Raw genomic sequence first — 19,615 nt, forward strand, 5'->3', positions numbered from 1 at the left:
ACAAAAGGCTGGGATCCTGCAGTTTAATCTGAGGCAATAGACTGGAATACTGCAAAGTCTAATTTGAGAAAATAGGCTGGAATCCTTCAGGTTTGAATTTAAATACTGCAGAGTTTAATTGCAGACCACAGGCTGGAACCCTGCAGAGTTTCCCCTAAGGTAACTGGTGCATATATTAATCAGAAAATAGTAAAACAGAAAGCTGATTCCTGTAACTTATTCTATTAAGATTTTTTCCAAGAGAAAGTTTTTTGTATTATGAAAAATTCAAGTTCAGAATGCACAGCATGTTATCTAGCAACAAAAGCAATTTGCCATTGTAAGCCTTTCTACAAACTTTATTTAGAAAACAAAATTGCTTTTAGAGAATACTAAAACTTAACTTATTTGCAGCAAAATGTTAAGATAAACAAGAGCTGTTTGTAAAACACATATGTCCCCCATCATGGCTTGTTAAATTTCAGTCCCATGATCACTATGACCATGACCTACTAACCCCTAAAACATTAAGGGTTTTCAAAAGCCAAAACATGCTATCCAGTTCAAAGGTGCTGGGTCAAGTGGTTCTAAAGTTATTAAGTGGAAATGGTTTTCAAGGTTCAGGGCCCAATGACCATGACCTTTGACCTACTGACCATGACCATGACCATGAAAACAATATGGATAATCTACTTTAAAAGCCCAATAAAGTTGAAAGTTCAGGGTTATATGGTTCTCAAGTTACCATACAGAAATAATTTGAACTTTTACCTACTAGCCCCAATAATGATAGGGGTCATCTTCTTCATAAGCCCAATCATGCTATCAAGTTTGAAGGTTCTAGGTCAAGTGGTTTCTCAAGGTATACAGCGGAAACAGTTTTCAAAGTCCTGGGCCCATATTCATAAAACTCCTAAGGAGAAAACTTAGGAAAATCCTTAACGTTGTAAAATTCCTAAACAACATAGCACAAAAGAAAAGTGTAAACTTTCAAAGATTTATTGATAATCTTCATTACTATGCCAGATTCTATGAGGCAATATTGTAAGACATTCCAAATATCTCCACGATTGTCCACAAAATGCGTCGGAACTTTTCCCTTAGTTAGTCCCTTAGGGAAAATTTTCCCTAAGGAGCTTTATGAATACGGACCCGGTCCCTATGACCTTGACCTTTGACTTTCTAACCCCAAAAACAATACAAAAGGGGTCATCTACTTCAAAAGCACAATCCTGCCATCAAGTGTAAATGTTCTAGGTCAAGTGGTTCTAAAGTTATTGAGACAAAACTGTTTACAAGGTTCAGGCCCCTGTGACCTTGACCTTTGCTATGTTAACCCTAAAAACAATAAGGTCCATCTACTTTATAAGCCAAATAATGCTAAAAAGTTTGAAGGTTCTGGGTCAAAAGCTTTTCAAATTATAGTGTGGAAACAGTTCAAGGTTCAAGTCACAGTGACCTTTGATCCCCAAAACAATGGGGGTCATATACTCCATATGCCCAATCATGCTATCAAGTTTGAAGGTTCTGGGTCAAAAGCTTCTCAATTGAGCAGAAACCATTTTCAAGGTTCAGGCCCCTGTGACATTGACCTACTGATCCTAAAAACAATAATCATCATCTACGTCACAAGCCTAATCATGCTATTAAGTTTGAAGGTTCTGGATCAAGCAGTTCTTAAGTTATTGAGCAAAAATCGTTCTAAATACAGACCCCCATGACCTTGACCTTTGGCATATTGAGCCCCAAAACAACAAGGGTCATCTATTCATTACCTGATCCTACTATTAAGTTTGAATGTTCTGGGTCAAATGGTTCTCAAGTTATTGGGAGGAAACTATGCGCTCTACAGACAGATGCCACCGAACCGACAGGTGCAAAGCAATATACCCACTCTCCTTCCAAGCAAGGCATAATAAAATACAAAATCCAGAAAGCAAAATGAAACCACATGAATTCCGAAACAAAAACAAAAGTGTAAAAAGAACAAGGTGCTGATGTGTAACTCACTATGTTTAGTTCTGTTAGAATGTACTGAAAGAGAAGGTACAAAATAATGGTCAATTCTTCATAAATACCCATCTCTTCATTTTATCTACCTTTCTCTCCTTCTACAACTCATAAAGTATTGACAATAAGTAAAGGTATCTTACTTGTATTTTTTTCTTTTTAATAAAACATTGATATAACATGGCAATATAGCATTTATAGCAATACAACATTTGTGGCAATATAACATTTATGGCAATGTATTATTAATGGCAATGAGTGACTGAAGTCTTTCATGGAAGTTAAGTTAGATAACCTGTCCTTACCTTATGAAAACATATATTCCGTAGATAAAAAAGTTTTCTAAACTGTTGAAAAACAGTCACAATTGATTCAAAGCATGTGAACATTTTTCTTGTTAGGAAAGCAAACTTGGCAATGTTTTTTTCAGAGACAAGTCAATGACCAAAACATTACACTTAGTATGATCTGATGTGATTTTTATGACACCAGCAGCTGATGTATAATATATCCTGAGGTATTAACTTATTTTCCGCTCAGATACCACTGTATCACAACACTTTGTGAGGCATCGTGGGACATCACACACATCGCTTCCCAACATTAATATGATACCCACTATGGATGTCACTTTTTGCCGCATAACCTAGCGCTTATAATCAAAATCGCTTTAGGACATCAACTTCCTTTAATCAAAGGTTGACCTTTTATGATAATTTACATGACATTTCATTGAATAATATCAATAAGCAACCAGTGTTCTTGTAAAAAGAATCCAACTTCAAAACCAAAATATTTCACTCCAGAATAATCAAAATAAGATACAGGTCAATCCCAATTAGCCATACATTTTTTCATTAATGTAAAATTAATAAATATGAACATGACAAAAAAATGAAATTGAAAGAAGATTTTCGACTGATTAAAAATGATTTTAATATCACTTCTAAGTTAAGTTATAGGATCAATATTGAAGAAAACAAGCTCCTAAAATTCTAATTAGATAACTTTTTAATAAAAACTTGTTCATTGAATTTAATGTAACTATTCTGTGTGTATGTGTCTGATGTCATTCATTGTTCACTGAATTTAATGTAACTATCCTGTGTGCATGTGTCTGATGTCATTCATTGTGCACTGAATTTAATGTAACTATCCAGTGTGCATGTGTCTGATGTCATTTATTGTGCACTGAATTTAACGTAACTATCCTGTGTGCATGTGTCTGATGTCATTCATTGTGCACTGAATTTAATGTAACTATCCTGTGTGCATGTGTCTGATGTCATTCATTGTGCACTGAATTTAATGTAACTATCCTGTGTGCATGTGTCTGATGTCATTCATTGTGCACTGAATTTAATGTAACTATTCTGTGTGCATGTGTCTGATGTCATTCATTGTGCACTGAATTTAATGTAACTATCCTGTGTGCATGTGTCTGATGTCATTCATTGTGCACTGAATTTAATGTAACTATCCTGTGTGCATGTGTCTGATGTCATTTATTGTTCACTGAATTTAATGTAACTGTCCTGTGTGCATGTGTCTGATGTCATTCATTGTTCACTGAATTTAATGTAACTGTCCTGTGTGCATGTGTCTGATGTCATTTATTGTGCATTGAATTTAATGTAACTGTCCTTTGTGCATGTGTCTGATGTCATTTATTGTGCACTGAATTTAATGTAACTATCCTGTGTGCATGTGTCTGATGTCATTTACTGTTCATTGAATTTAATATAACTATCCTGTGTGCATGTGTCTGATGTCATTAATGTTCAACTATCCTGTCATTAATTATTCCTAGAAATTACTGTAAATATCCTGTGTGTCTAATGTCAACAGGGTTTCCACAAAGCATGGTATTAAATGTTCACAGAATTTACTGTAGCTACTCTGTGTATATCACAAGGTATTAACTGTTCACAGATTTTACTGTAGCTACTCTGTGTATGTAACAAAGTATTAACTGTTCACAGATTTTAGTGTAACTACTCTGTGTATGTCACAAGGTATTAACTGTTCACAGATTTTAGTGTAACTACTCTGTGTATGTCACAAGGTATTAACTGTTCACAGATTTTAGTGTAACTACTCTGTGTATGTCACAAGGTATTAACTGTTCACAGATTTTAGTGTTACTACTCTGTGTATATCACAAGGTATTAACTGTTCACAGATTTTAGTGTAACTACTCTATCTATGTAACAAGCCTGGTAACAAGGTATTAACTGTTCACAGATTTTAGTGTAACTACTCTGTATATATCACAAGGTATTAACTGTTCACAGATTTTAGTGTAACACTATTGTGTAAATCTCTCATTATTAGCTGTGCACAGAATCTATTTTTACTATTCTGTGTATGTCTTCCTCAAATTTAACAACTCTGTCTAGATTTCATTTAGATAACTGTTACTGCAACAATACTGTGTAAATCTCATGAAATGGACATCTTGTATCATTAACTGTCTGTAGAATTTACTATAACTATCCTTTGTGAGTACTGCAACTATCCTCTGTGAGCCTTGTGCCATTACCTGCTTGCTGAATCTATGTCATTATCTGCTTGCAGAGTTTACTATAACTATCCTCTGTGGGCCTTGTGCAATAACCTGCTTGCCAAATTTGTCATTATTTGCTTGCAGAATTTATTATAACTATCCTCTGTGAGCCTTGTGCCATTAACTGTTTGTCGAATCTATGTCATTATCTGCTTGCAGAATTTACTGTAACTATCCTCTGTGGGCCTTGTGCCATAACCTGCTTGCCGAATTTGTCATTATTTGCTTGCAGAATTTATTATAACTATCCTCTATGGGCCTTGTGCCATTACCTGCTTGCTGAATTTGTCATCTGCTTGCAGAATTTACTGTAACTATCCTCTGTGAGCCTCATCTCATTACCTGCTTGCAGAATTTACGTCATTATCTGCTTGCAGAATTTTCTGTAACTATCCTCTGTGGGCCTTGACTACCTTTTGTTAGTCTCATGTCAGTAGCTGTTCACAAATTTTACTGCAACTACCCTGTGATAGTCTTGCATCATTATGTGTCAGCAGAATTGCTGTTACTACCCTGACTGGGTCTCATAATTATTGACTTGGCAGTGATGGTAAATATTGATTATGATGATAATGATGATGTTCACAGTGATGGTAAATGATGGTAATGAAGATGATGATTACATTGATTGTAAATGGTGAATATGATTATGACACTGCTAGTAAATGGTGATTACAATGACAGTAAGATTGATGGTAAATGGTGATTACGATGACAGTAAGATTGATGGTAAATGGTGATTATGATGACAGTAAGATTGATGATAAATGGTGATTATGATGATGGTAAACTGATGGTAAACTGTGATAACGATGACATTGATTGTAATGGTGATTATGTGGACATTGATTGTAAATGGTGATTATGAAAATGATTACGGTACATTGATGGTAAACAGTGATTATGATGATGGATGATTACATTGATGGTAAACAGTGATTATGATGATGGATGATTACACTGATAGTAAATGGTGATTAGGATGGTGATGATGACATTGATGCTAAATTGTTACATCAATGTCAAATAGTGATTATGATGGAAAGAGTAACAAAACAACTACAAGCAATATTTTCAAACAGTTTGTAGTTTAAATTGACTATTTTACTGATGAAAGGTAAAATAATTTTGTCTCTAAGAAATGCTTAAACATTTTTCTTAAAGAAAATGGAAGCCAGTATGACATTGATATGTTAAGATAAAAGCCTGTATTTCCTATTCATCAACCAAAAGGAAATGTTTGAATAATGCAAGGCAAGGTTGCAATTTATCAATAACTTATACACTGATTAATTACCAGAATAATTAGAAGTCTGACAAGAAAATTGCTTGATTATCAGTTTATTTCATCTAGATGTGACAAAATACATTTATCATATAAATGCCTAGACAATCTGGTGTTTAATACAAATGGGACTGGGTTTCACACGAGGTCACCAAAGGTCAATGAAAGATAGTCTTGAGGTAAAAGTTAAAAAATACAATATTTTTGGAATCATTAGTAACCAATTATTCATTTACTGAATAGTTTTTGTTCTATTTCAAATTCTGATATAATTATGACAATGCAAGATTTTGTCAAGTAATGACATGTAAATTGTATGAGTAAAATACTTGTACAGTAAAACAGTGACTGACTAAGGTTGCAAGAGGAAAATCCTTGAGTTATCTGAGGTATGGAGCAGGACCACATAAAATGCTTCAGTGAGCCTGGGTGCTTGAGCCATTGATGCTCAAGTAAGCCCAGATCCTTAAGCCATTGATGCTCGAGTGAGCCGAGGTGCTTGAGCAATCAATGCTCAAGTGAGCCCAGGTGCTTGAGCAATCAATGCTTCAGTGAGCCTGGGTGCTTGAGCCATTGATGCTAGAGTGAGCCCGGGTGCTTCAGCGATCAATGCTTCAGTGAGCCCGAGTGCTTGAGCCATTGATGCTCGAGTAAGCCCAGGTCCTTAAGCCATTGATGCTCGAGTGAGCCTAGGTGCTTGAGCCATCAATGCTCGAGTGAGCCCGGGTGCTTGAGCCATCAATGCTCAAGTGAGCCTGGGTGCTTGAGCAATCAATGCTTCAGTGAGCCCAGGTGCTTGAGCCATCAATGCTCAAGTGAGCCTGGGTGCTTGAGCAATCAATGCTTCAGTGAGCCCGGGTGCTTGAGCCATTGATGCTTGAGTAAGCCCAGATCCTTAAGCCATTGATGCTCGAGTGAGCCCAGGTGCTTGAGCCATCAATGCTCAAATGAGCCCAGGTGCTTGAGCAAGCAATGCTTCAGTGAGCCCAGGTGCTTGAGCCATTGATGCTCGAGTAAGCCCAGGTCCTTAAGCCATTGATGCTCGAGTGAGCCCAGGTGCTTGAGCCATCAATGCTCGAGTGAGCCCGGGTGCTTGAGCCATCAATGCTCAAGTGAGCCTGGGTGCTTGAGCAATCAATGCTTCAGTGAGCTCAGGTGCTTGAGCCATCAATGTTTGAGTAAGCCCAGGTCCTTAAGCCATTGATGCTTGAGTGAGCCCAGGTTCTTGAGCCACCAATGCTTGAGTGAGCCCGGGTGCTTGAGCAATCAATGCTTCAGTGAGCCCGTGCTTGAGCCATTGATGCTCGAGTAAGCCCAGGTCCTTAAGCCATTGATGCTCGAGTGAGCCCAGGTGCTTGAGCCATCAATGCTCGAGTGAGCCCAGGTGCTTGAGCAATCAATGCTTCAGTGAGCCTGGGTGCTTGAGTCACTGATGCTAGAGTGAGCCCGGGTGCTTGAGCCATTGATGCTAGAGTGAGCCTGGGTGTTTGAGCCACTGATGCTCGAGAAAGCCTGGGTGATTGAGCCACCGATGCTCGAGTGAGCCAAGGTGCTTGAGCCATTGATGCTCAAGTGAAACTCGGGTGCTAGCGCCATTGATTCCCAAGTGAGCCCAGGTGCTTGAGCCATTAATGCTCTAGTGAGACAGGGTGCTTGAGCCATTGATGCTGGAGTAAGCCCAGATGCTTGAGCCATTAATGCTCTAGTGAGACTATCTGCTTGAGCCACTGATGCTAGAGTCAGCCATCAATGCTTGAGTTAGCAGTGTTTCACTGTATCTAACTTCATTTACAGTCTCAATGGGTTGCCATGTGAATGCTCAAGAAGAATGTTAGTCATTTCAGGTTTTTGGAGAATAATGTAAGATTTAGTAGATGCTCCAAGTCCAAAAGCAACCACTGGCAAGGTATAAAATACCCTACACTGGACCTCGGTTTAAAGTAACTGACTATCAGTATCTTTACATGGAGAGTCCTGTGTCTGGTGGAGTTTGAACCCATGACTTCCCACTTGTGAAGCCATTGCACTAACCGCTGATCTTTAAAGGACCATTTTAACACCTAATCCTTCATTTTACTGCTTTCATTTTGTGTTATGCAGATGTGTATCAAGTATGCAGCAGTTGTTTTATATATAAATATATATATTAATATTACCAGAGATTTTCTGACAAAAGAAGAACAAGAGGGCCATGATGGCCCTGTATGGCTCACCTGACCTATTGACCTAAAGATTATCAAGATTAACATTCTGACTAAGTTTCATGAAGATACTGTCATAAATGTGGCCTCTAGAGTGTTAACAAGCTTTTCCTTTGATTTGACCTAGTGACCTAGTTTCTGACTCCACTTGACCAAGATTTGAACTTGACCTATAGATCATCAAGATTAACATTCTGACCAAGTTTCATTAAGATACAGTCATAAATGTGGCCTCTACAGTGTTAACTAGCTTTTCCTTTGATTTAACCTGGTGACCTAGTTTTTGATCCTACATAACCCAGATTCAAACTGGACCTTAATACCATCAAGAGTAACATTATGACCAAGTTTCATGAAGATACAGTCATAAATGTGGCCTCTAGAGTGTTAACAAGCTTTTCCTTTGATTTGACCTAGTGACCTAGTTTTTGACCCTACCTGACTCAGATTTGAACTTAACCTATAGATCATGATATTACCATTTCATACAAGAGGGTCATGATGACCCTATATCACTCACCTGTTAAACATGGCCTAGGAATCATCAAGATAAACATTTAGACCAAGTTTCATGAAAACAGGGTCATAAATGTGGCCTCAAGGGTGTTAACAAGCCTTTCCTTTAATTTGACCGGGTGACCTAGTTTCTGATCCCATATGACCCAGTTTCGAACTTGGCCTAGGAATCATTACGATAAATATTTTAACCAAGTTTCATGAAGACAGGGTCATAAATGTGGCCTCTACAGTGTTAACAAGCTTTTCCTTCGATTTGACTGGGTGACCTAGTTTTTGAACCCATATGATCCAGTTCCAAACTTGGCCTTGGAATCATCAAGATAAACATTCTGACTAAGTTTCATGAAGATAGGGTTATAAATGTGGCCTCTATGGTGTTAATAAGGTTTTCCTTTGATTTGACCTTATTTATTTATTTATTTGGGTTTTATGGCGCACCAACACAGTATAGGTTATATGGCGCCAAACAGGACTACAAATTTTGGTTTCACATCTCATTTACATAGAAATAAAAACATGAGGTATGGAATCAAAATTTGCATACCTGCTGGAATCACAGAGTTACAGCAAAACTAAGTGTTAAGACCCTATTAGTCGCCTTTTACGATCATGCAAGGGTAAGGCAGTGGTTCCAATTCTTTTCATACACAGATCGTCCCAGAACCACATGGGGCTTGATTTGAACTGGTGACCTAATTTTTCAACCCACATGACCCAGTTTGCAACCTGGCCTAGGAATCATCAAGATAAACATTCTGACCAAGTTTCATGAAGATAGGGTCATAAATGTGGCCTCTAGGGTGTTAACAAGCTTTTCCTTTGATTTGACTGGGTGACCTAGTTTTTGACCCCATATGACCTAGTTTCGAACTTGACCTAGAAATCATCAAGATAGAAATCATCAAGATAGGGTCATAAATGTGGCCTCTAGGGTGTAAACAGGTTTTTCCTTTAATTTGACCTGGTGACCTAGTTTTTGACCCCGCATGGCCCAATTTCTCACTTGGTCTAGAGATTATCAAGATAAACATTCTGTGCGAGTTGGTTTCAAATCAAAGCATAAATAAAACCTCTATATGGCTGAAAGGGCAATAACTCTAGAACCCATGATGGAATCTAGCCAGTTTTCGAAAGGAATTGAGATCTTATTGTGACTTAAGTTGTGTGTAAGTGTGGTTAAGATCGAATGTAAAATGTAACTTCTATGGTGTTCACAATGTAAAAATTAACACATTTTGGCTCTTTCAGGGGTCAATCAGAGGCCACAACTCTGGAACCTATGATTGGATCTGATGAATTCATCATGGAATCCAAGATCTATTGTTGTTAAAGATATTTTGCAGTGATCAAATCAAACCATAAATGAAGTCTCTATATGGCTGAAAATGCCAAAATAGCAAATTTTGACCTTTTAATGGGCCATAACTCTGTAACCCATGATGGAATCTGGCTAGTTTTCGAAAGGAACCGAGATATTATGCCAATACAAATTGTGTGCAAGTTTGATTAAAATCAATTGCAAACTGTGGTCTCTATCGTGTTCACAAGAATTTTGGACAGACGACGGACGAAGGGTGATCACAAAAGCTCACCTTATCACATGTGAGCTAAAAAAAACTTTAACCCGGAGAGTAGTATAATTCTCCATATTCTTTGAAAATTCGAAGAAAAATAATTCATCAAGTCCGGAAAAAAGCTGTGTCATAGTAGAGGTATTCATACTTCAAGGTGCTGGAATTAGATAAACAGGATTAAACAACATTAGACTTCAGGATACCACTCCGAATAAACATGCTAATTTCAACCTACTTTTAATAAAAAAAATGTTTATATATAAATGTTATTTCATTTAGCCGTAACTGGATTTGCATAAATTGATAGATTTACGCAAGCAATCTATACTGATTTTAATCCAGAATTATTCAATGTGAAAAACATTGCATTAAGAAAATTAAACAGACGAAAAAAATGAAATTACAAAATTCGTATATATATATATTATATATATATAAACGGCTTAAGTAAATTACAAGGTAAATTTGGTCCAAACATTTTCCAATAAAAGATTGGAAAGCCAAATATTATTCAGTCAATATTTCAATTCTGTGCTTCAAAACGAAATTTTTAAAAGTCTGTTACTCTGTAATTTTTAATGCTCTACATTGTCATATTTACACAGCTATACCAAGGGTTGTGCCCTACCCCAACCTCTCAAAATCCCCAGATCAACATCTTTATAGCAACAATCTACCTGACCATTACATGTTCTACCACGCTGTCCCGTACGATGGATACTTGAAATGTTCTGAAAAAGTTGACCCCCTTTAAACTAGAGCTATCACTAAAGGTGATGAATGTACCTCCCGCATGCACTGACACAGTACATTGCAATTTGAAGCACACAAGATTGCATAATTATGTGGACTGTATGTATATAGACTGTATGTATACAGTATAGTAACAAAAAACAAAGTTCCATAAGTATGCAGAATATTTATCTAAAAGAACGTAACATGCACCAGGCACAACTAGGGTTGGTACTGATCACTTGTGTAAAGTTTCATTTAATTGTGTGCAAGGGTTCGGAAGATTAGGCGCGCACAAGATTGCATATGCAGACTGTATGTACATAGTATGTTAACAAGACACAAAGTCCCATAACTCTGCAATTTTTGTTGTTGAAAGAACCTAACATGCCCCATGCACAACTACTGATGAGGAGAGATGGTGCGCACAAGATTGTGTCTATGTATATAGTATAGTAACAAAAAACAAAGTCCCGTAACTCTGCAAATTTTTTTTCTCAAAGAACCTAACATGCCCCATGCACAACTACTGTTGTTACTGATCACTTGTGTGAAGTTTCATTAAACTGTGTGTCAAGGGGATGAGGAGAGATGGCGCACACAAGATTGTGTCTATGTATATAGTATAGTAACAAAAAACAAAGTCCCATAACTCTGCAATTTCTTTTTCTGAAAGAACCTAACATGCCCCATGCACAACTGCTGTTGTTACTGATCATTTGTGTGAAGTTTCATTAAATTGTGTCAAGGGGATGAGGAGAGATGGTGCGCACAAGATTGTGTCTACGGACAGACAGACAGATGGACAGATGGACAGACAGACAACCTGAAACCAGTATACCCCTCTTACAACTTTGTTGTCGGGGGGTACAATAAGAATAACTCTAAAGTAGGTTAGGATATCCTGGCAAAAGCTGCATTTGCATATGTACTAGTTGTGAGGTTTGATGATTCTAGCTGTAATTTGAATTATTTAGGATGGATGGATGAACAGCCGGGCGGACAATGCTAAATCTGTATCCCTCAACCCTTGGCAATGGATTATATTTGCCACTTCGCACCATCTGAGGTACACTTACCAAACAATATCCAAGGGGGCATGCCCAGGACTCTGTACCCCTCTAAACTAAAATCCTGGATCTGCCTCTAATACTCTATTTGTATTTTGTAGGTTAAGATTAACAAAAAAATGTTACGTTGTGCATTTAAAAATAAATGGTGATTTATCTCTCTCTCTAAATATAAATTTCATTAGTAATAAACAAGATCTTGAGATTGGGAATTCAAATCTACATCAAACTGTGTATCTACTAATTTAAAAACGTAAAAATTGTTAGGTAGCCATATTTCAAGAGATGGTTCAGTTGTTGTTGTTTTTATTTTGTATGATTGTAAATATAATACCTAAATTTGACACCTGTATGGGCCTTGAGGCATTTGATAGGTTTATATGTGAGACTCTCTTTCTACCTTGGTACCGACATGAACTTCCCTCCACATCTTTTTATTGCATTTTCATTGGGCATTATATTAAAATGATAATGTTTTGTAAATTAAACCCTACCTACAGCAAAGAGAATACATTTTCACACAGCTCTAGGAAAAGAATATAAATGTCTTATTTCCTTCTTCAATATTAAATGAGACATACCTTTTTTCCAGAAATAACCATTTATAGAGTAGTGTTTGAAGAAATACACTAGTGGTACAGAATTTCTATTCTGAATCTACATAAAGCAAGGTCTAAAACATCAACTTCCCCCACCCCAATCCCAGACAATATAAATGAACAACCCACCCATTCTGAGATCTTGTATACTTAATATATATCATGGAGCAAAATAGGGCTTGTGACAGTCAGCAGTGAACTGAATTTATTAGAATTGTTTGTATTTATTAAAAAGATCTGTTTTTTGTTAATTTTTGTGAAACCAGAGTATTTATCTGATGTCATAATAGATAATTTGGTTTAAACAGTATCTATTTTCGAATACAATGAGTACATACATGCACACATACAGTAAGATACAAATGAGCAAATTATACATAATTATACACAAGTCTTCGAAAAAGTTATATGAATTTGTTTGTGTAAAGTTTAATGGCGTTGATCTGAAATTGGAGTATGTGCGTGTATATTTATGAGGTAATAGATGATTTAAAATTTCTGTGTCAAAACATTTGCTAGTAAACATAAATTTTTACTGCATTAATTGTATTTTTAATACCTTGATAAAAAACTGTTGTTTTTTTTTCTACTTTTCAAATGGCTCACAATGGTATACTTGATTGCTGATATTTGACACCTGTAATTTTAGTATTTGAGCAAAGTTATCAGAAAATCTTTCTACTAGAAATAAAGAACGAGATGTGCCTTTCAGTCTAACTGACTAGGTCCAAGAATTCTCCAGTCATCGATGGAAATTGTTTTGAACCTTAATCTGGCCACCAGGTTTACGATGAAACTAAGGGAAACAAATCTGTCAAGTTTGTTAAAATGAATGACTGTATTCCTTTAAGAGTTACTTCCCTCTACATGCACAAGAAATACATACCCATTCTTTTCTGTCTGAGTTGTCGTACCTCTGCCCTCATTTTCCTTTTCTCACTGAAATTTGCGCTCTTTCGAAGCTAAAATAAAATCAATAAACTTTTAAACAAATTTACAAAACTTTGTAAATTTATCTTCAAATTCTTTTGCCAATTAAAATTATGTATCAAATTCAGAAGCCGGTCATTGGAAGCCAGTAATTAAAAAATACAATTTTGCAATAATTTTATAAATTTTATGGTACGAAAATATACACTTACCATGATAATGAAAAATTTCAAAATTTAAAAGTAATTAAAAAGTCTTTTTCACATCAGAATGCTTCAAAATGGTATCATTAAATGTAAAACAAAGATGTCACAAAACATCAAAAATATCTTGTCACCTGCTAAGTTCAATCGTAAAACATGATAAAAACTGCCCTATCTTGCAATTATTTACAAACATCTGCCACTAACATTTCTGACATGTGCCTTCATATCAACTATTATTTCCAAAAGATTACAGTCAATATTTTAATAGGAAAAAAGAAAACAAAATATAAATTTTAAATGTATACAATATGCACTGTCATTTTTTAAAGAACTAAAATCTACTAAAACTGTGTTTTATTTCTGTCTGATAAAACAGTGAGTGTTGTTCACCTTATGACAACTAAATCTATCAGGACTACTAGTCCATAAAACGCCCCTAAACCCAGGCAAGTTGAACCATTTAAAAAATCTGCAAGTTTGGTGTAACTCTGACCAAACATGCAGGACGATAGTGTAACAAACCATTCATTAGCCGTCCATCTATACTTATAGCTCACCCTGAATTTTTGTTTCAGGTGAGCTAAAATTGGAAGATCTTGCAAGTTTCTTTGTATTGTTTGAATTTTCCTGATTGGCTTACAGTCCGGTCTCCCAATTACTGTGACCTTGACTTTTGATGCTAAAAGCAATAGGGATTCTCCTCAAGTGGTGCTAAGTCACCAAGCAAAGTTTAACAAGAGGGCCATGATGGCCCTATATCGCTCACCAGAAGTAATAATTAAGTCAAACATTCTTACAAAGTTTCATAAAGATTGAGTCAAAATTGTGGCCTCTAAAGTGTTCACAAGTTTTTCCTTTGATTTGACAGGGTGACCTAGTTTTTGACCCACATGACCCAGATTCGAACTTGACCTAGAAATCATCAAGAAAATCATTCTGACCAAGTTTCATAAATATTGGGTCACAACTGTGGCCTCTAGAGTGTTCACATGCTTTTCCTTTGATCTGGCCTACTGACCTGGTTTTTGACCCCACATGACCATGATTTGAACTTGACCTACAAATTATCAAGACAAACATTCTGACCAAGTTTCATAAAGATCGAGTCAAAATCGTGGCCTCTGAAGTGAACACAAACTTTTCCTTTTGATTTGACGGGGTGACCTAGTTTTTGAACACACATTACCAAGGTTCAACCTTGATCTAGAACTCATCAAGACAATCATTCTAACTAAGTGTTATCAATATTGGGTCACAACTGTGGCCTCTGAGTGTTAACAAGCTTTTCCTTTGTTTTGGCCTACTGACCTAGTTTTTGACCCCACACGACCTAGTTTCGAACTTAACCTAGAGATCATCAAGACTAACATTCTGACCAAGTTTCATAATGATTGAGTCAAAATTGTGGCCTCTGAAGTGTTAACAAGTTTTTCCTTTGATTTGACGGGGTGACCTAGTTTTTGACCCCACATGACCCAGATTCAAACTTGACCTAAAAGATCATCAAGACAATCATTCTGAGCAAGTTTCATTAATATTGGGTCACAACTGTGGCCTCTAGAGTGTTCACAAGCTTTTCCTTTGTTCTGACCTTCTGACCTAGTTTTTGACCCCACATGACCCAGTTTCGAACTTGACCTAGAGATCATAACATTCTGACAAAGTTTCATAAAGATTGGGTCACAAATGTGGCCTCTAGAGTGTTCACAAGGCAAATGTTGACGGACGACGCACAACGCACATCACATGCCGAACGCCGGACAAGGACTGGTCACAATAGCTCACCTTGAGCACTTTGTGCTCTGGTGAGCTAAAAATTGTAGCTATCACACTTTCTAACTTAGAGCCCAAAATATAAACATTACTGGAAACGAATTCGGGTCACTGTCACCCTGCCATTTGAGTCATTGACCCTAAAATCTTCAAGGACCTTCCTCTTAAGGTGATGTCACGTTTTGAATTTCCGGTGAATAACAAAAAACCAAAGAATATTCAGTTCTTTCCAAAAACCGTTATGTTATGATTCAACCAAATAGTTTCCTTTGTCTACCAGAAAGGAACAATCCTTATATTTTGATATTGAGGTCTGGTACATTTATAACAGATAATAAAGTAAAACAATAGAAATTCATACGTGACTTCGGTGAGCTCAGCAAAGCAATAAAGCTTAAATATGAATATGGAATGTAAAGTAAGTTACACACTACAATATCCGACCAAGATACTTACAAAAACAATGCATTTGCAGAATAGAAAGATAAAAATAATTTTGACAGAAAACTAATGAGAAATTTTGACAGGTATATGATGACTCATGACCTAATTAAAAATTTTCTGTTATTTCTAACTTCCAGTTTGATTGTCTTAAAAGTTGATATTCTATACTGTAGCTTACAACTCTTGAATAAAAACAATATAAGAATATATTGTTACCTCACTGTCGTTTTGTCTATCCAAGTCACGTACGAATTCCTATTGTTTCAGTCATTTGTCACTAATTAGAGCAACTCACAGTGTTGCAATCATACAAAACACATCCCTTATTTTCACATAGATATTGAGGATTTATCTAAGGAGCACATGTATTGGAAACACAATTTTAATACCGATTGTGTATTGCAATAATGCTAAACTATCTCAGCCGTGACGTGTCCTTAAGGTACTTAGAGTGGTGGAACCTATGCTCGCGGTATTCCTATGCTCGCGGTATTTCGATAAATATGCTCGCTGCAGAAGCACTGATAAAAATATTTCATCATGCTATATTCAACACCGACCAGTGGTGAAATGCCTTTACAACAAACGTAGCGATAGCCGCGCATGCCGCTCACATGACGTATACAGCAGCCGATACATTCTACGCAATCTATATCCGTCGCACAAATCTCACACAAATATGTCAAAATCACTCAACTAAAGTTAGATTTTTTGAAATCATGCATTACATTCAGATATAAGATAAATTTAAGAGCAAGATGTGATGAATGTGGCGCCTGGCTACACTACGAGTGCCTTTCGAACCATGAAAAGATCTTAGTATTTTGACAAAGTCCAAACGGTTCTTCCTCAGATGTAGGGAGGAGTAAATTTCCTACACACAAAAGACGTGTAGAAAACATTAGCGAGTTAATCACTGTCGTTGTTTGAATCTTCAATACTTGAACATTCTGTTTTTAAACAACATTATTATACGTTTTTAAGCTTTGTTCTAATAGTGACTCCATTTCTGTAAGGGAAATATGCACATAGAGGCACATACTAAATTTTATCCCCATTTGTTTTGTTTTTCACATAATAAATGAGTAATGTTCTAAATATTATATTCGCATATGCTTGTTTGTTCATTTTTAGCCTGCTGAATTTTTTTTCGTCCTTATAGTTTAAACGATATTACATACCGCCAGCATAGATTCCCTTCAGGGCAAATTTTCACCTTTTTACGTATGCCGTGTCGATAGCTCACGAGACGACTAAGTCACGTGATGACGCACAACAACAATATGTTTCGCTAAAAGGAGGATAACTTTATGTTTTTGCATAGGCAAATCGAATTAATAATTTTTTCTTGCTTCTTAAAAAGATTACATATGTACAAAATATCGCGAGCATAGGTTCCACCACTCTAGTAATTGTGAGAAGTTTGAAAATCTTAGATCTGATACTTCATAACTAACAATCCAAAAACAGTTTACAGTCTCTAGATACAACTTACAACCCAGAAACAGTTTTCAGTCTCTAGATACAATAACCTTGACCTCTGACATAAAAACAGGGATCCTCCCCAAGTGGTGCTTAGTCACCAAGTGAAACTGTAGTTATACCTCCTGACTTAGAACCCGGAAACAAAAAATTACCTGAAGTTCAGTTTTTCTCTAAAACATTGACGTTCGAGCCACTGAGCTAAAAAGCAATATGAATCTTCTTTTGGTGTTTCAGTTGTTGTGTAGTTTGAAAGCTGTAGCAGCTCACTGTGACCTTGAGCTTTCACCTACTATCCAAAAAACAAGAACGGTCCTCCTAAAGTGGTGCTTAACTATCCTTTAAAGTTTGAAGTTGGGAACCAGTACCCGGACAGGACCATTTTCCGGACACATGTTTTATTAACTGCTTTATTTGGATGTTATTCACACAATTGTTCCATCCGAATCATCTGGATGTTTGATTGTCATGTCTACGACAATCCCTTGTTTCACAAGTCTATATAATGTTAGGTTTTATGATGATACCTCACCTGTGTTTACAAGACAACTTTTGGTCTTAATGGGGCATGAAGATAGCATTGCACATGCACAGTAGTTTTAACTTATCGAAGTATCAAGTAGGGAAGAAATAATTAAACTGCATATTGATTTCAATATGAGATGAAGAAGCAGCTGAAGTTTGTGCAGTGTGTCAAACACATTTTTAGAAAATAATGGAGCTAAAATATAAAAATTTGTCTGGCTCCCAGCTAGTAGTTACAATATTTTGACTTAATGTGACTGAATATATTAAATGATGGATGGACAACACCATTCAATAATACATCCTACTTTTTCAAAAATGAAAAAACGAGAGTTGCTCACCTGACCTTGAATGTTTGACCTAGAATATTTGTTTAATGACAATCTGTATAATGGAAGGTAACAACTGAATTTAATATGAAACTAGATGGATCAGAACTTCAGGAAGATCCACTTCAACATTGTGAGTCTTTCTATTATTTCACATAGTGCCCTAGATGTTATGCCAAGGTGACCCAGTTCCACAAATGCCATTGATTTCATTAAGGTAGGAAATGTCATCTCTAAGCTGATATTAAATTTTTAAGTGTGCTAAAGTTTTTTCTATGATTTGACCTTGTGAAATAGTTTTTGACCCTTGATGACCCAGTTTTGTCTCTGACCTAGGTTTCATATATACAGTCTGACACATTCACACAAATCAAGCAGAAAACATGGCCTCCGAGTTTAGTTTGTGAACCCTGATGACCAATTTTTGTACTGGGCCTAGATTTAATAACAAGACGGCCATGAAGGCCCTGTATCGCTCACCTGACCTACAGACCTAAAGATCATTAAGATTAACATTCTGACCAAGTTTCATTAAGATATGGTCATAAATGTGGCCTCTAAAGTGTTAACTAGCCATTCCTTTGATTTGACCCCGTGACCTAGTTTTTGACCCGATATGACCCAGATTCGAACTTGACCTAAAGATCATCAAGTTTAACATTCTGACTAAGTTTCATGAATATACAGTCATAAATGTGGCCTCTAGAGTGTAAACAAGGTTTTCCTTTGATATGACCTAGTGACCTAGTTTTTGACTCCAACTGACCCAGATTCGAACTTGACCTAAAGATCATCAAGATTAACATTCTGACAAAGTTTCATAAAGATATGGTCATAAATGTGGCCTCTAAAGTGTTAACTAGCTTTTCCTTTGATTTGACCTGGTGACCTAGTTTTTGACCCGACATGACCCAGATTCAAACTTGCCCTAAAGATCATCAAGTTTAACATTCTGACTAAGTTTCATGAAGATACAGTCATAAATATGGCCTCTACAGTGTTAACAAGCTTTTCCTTTGATCTGACCTAGTGACCTAGTTTTTCACCCCACCTGACCCAGATTTACAGTTGACCTTAAGATCATCAAGATTAACATTCTGACCAAGTTTCATTATGATATGGTCATAAATGTGGCCTCTACAGTGTAAACTAGCTTTTCCTTTGATTTGACCTGGTGACCTAGTTTTTGATCCTAATTGACCCAGATTCAAACTGGACCTTAAGATCATCAAGATTAACATTCTGGTCAAGTTTCATTAAGATTGGGCCAAAATTGTGACCTCTAGAGTGTTAACAAGCTTTTCCTTTGATTTGACCTGGTGACCTATTTTTTGACCCCAGATGACCCAATATCGAACTCGTCCAAGATTTTATTGAGGCTAACATTCTGA

The 19,615-nt window shown here is 36.5% G+C and overlaps 1 protein-coding gene across 6 annotated transcripts in view; it reads right to left on the reverse strand.

The window, feature by feature from the left end:
- The window catches only part of LOC123533205 (titin homolog), a 195,083-nt gene that overhangs the window by 130,277 nt on the left and 45,191 nt on the right, over positions 1-19,615 (reverse strand). For all 6 annotated transcript variants that reach the window (XM_053519533.1, XM_053519537.1, XM_053519536.1 and 3 more), the window contains exon 3: positions 13,422-13,497. In XM_053519533.1, the coding sequence (XP_053375508.1) occupies positions 13,422-13,497 (76 nt within the window). The remainder of the gene's footprint in view (positions 1-13,421; positions 13,498-19,615) is intronic.

The sequence above is a fragment of the Mercenaria mercenaria genome, chromosome 12 (genome assembly GCF_021730395.1).
Source record: "Mercenaria mercenaria strain notata chromosome 12, MADL_Memer_1, whole genome shotgun sequence".
NCBI lineage: Eukaryota > Metazoa > Mollusca > Bivalvia > Venerida > Veneridae > Mercenaria > Mercenaria mercenaria.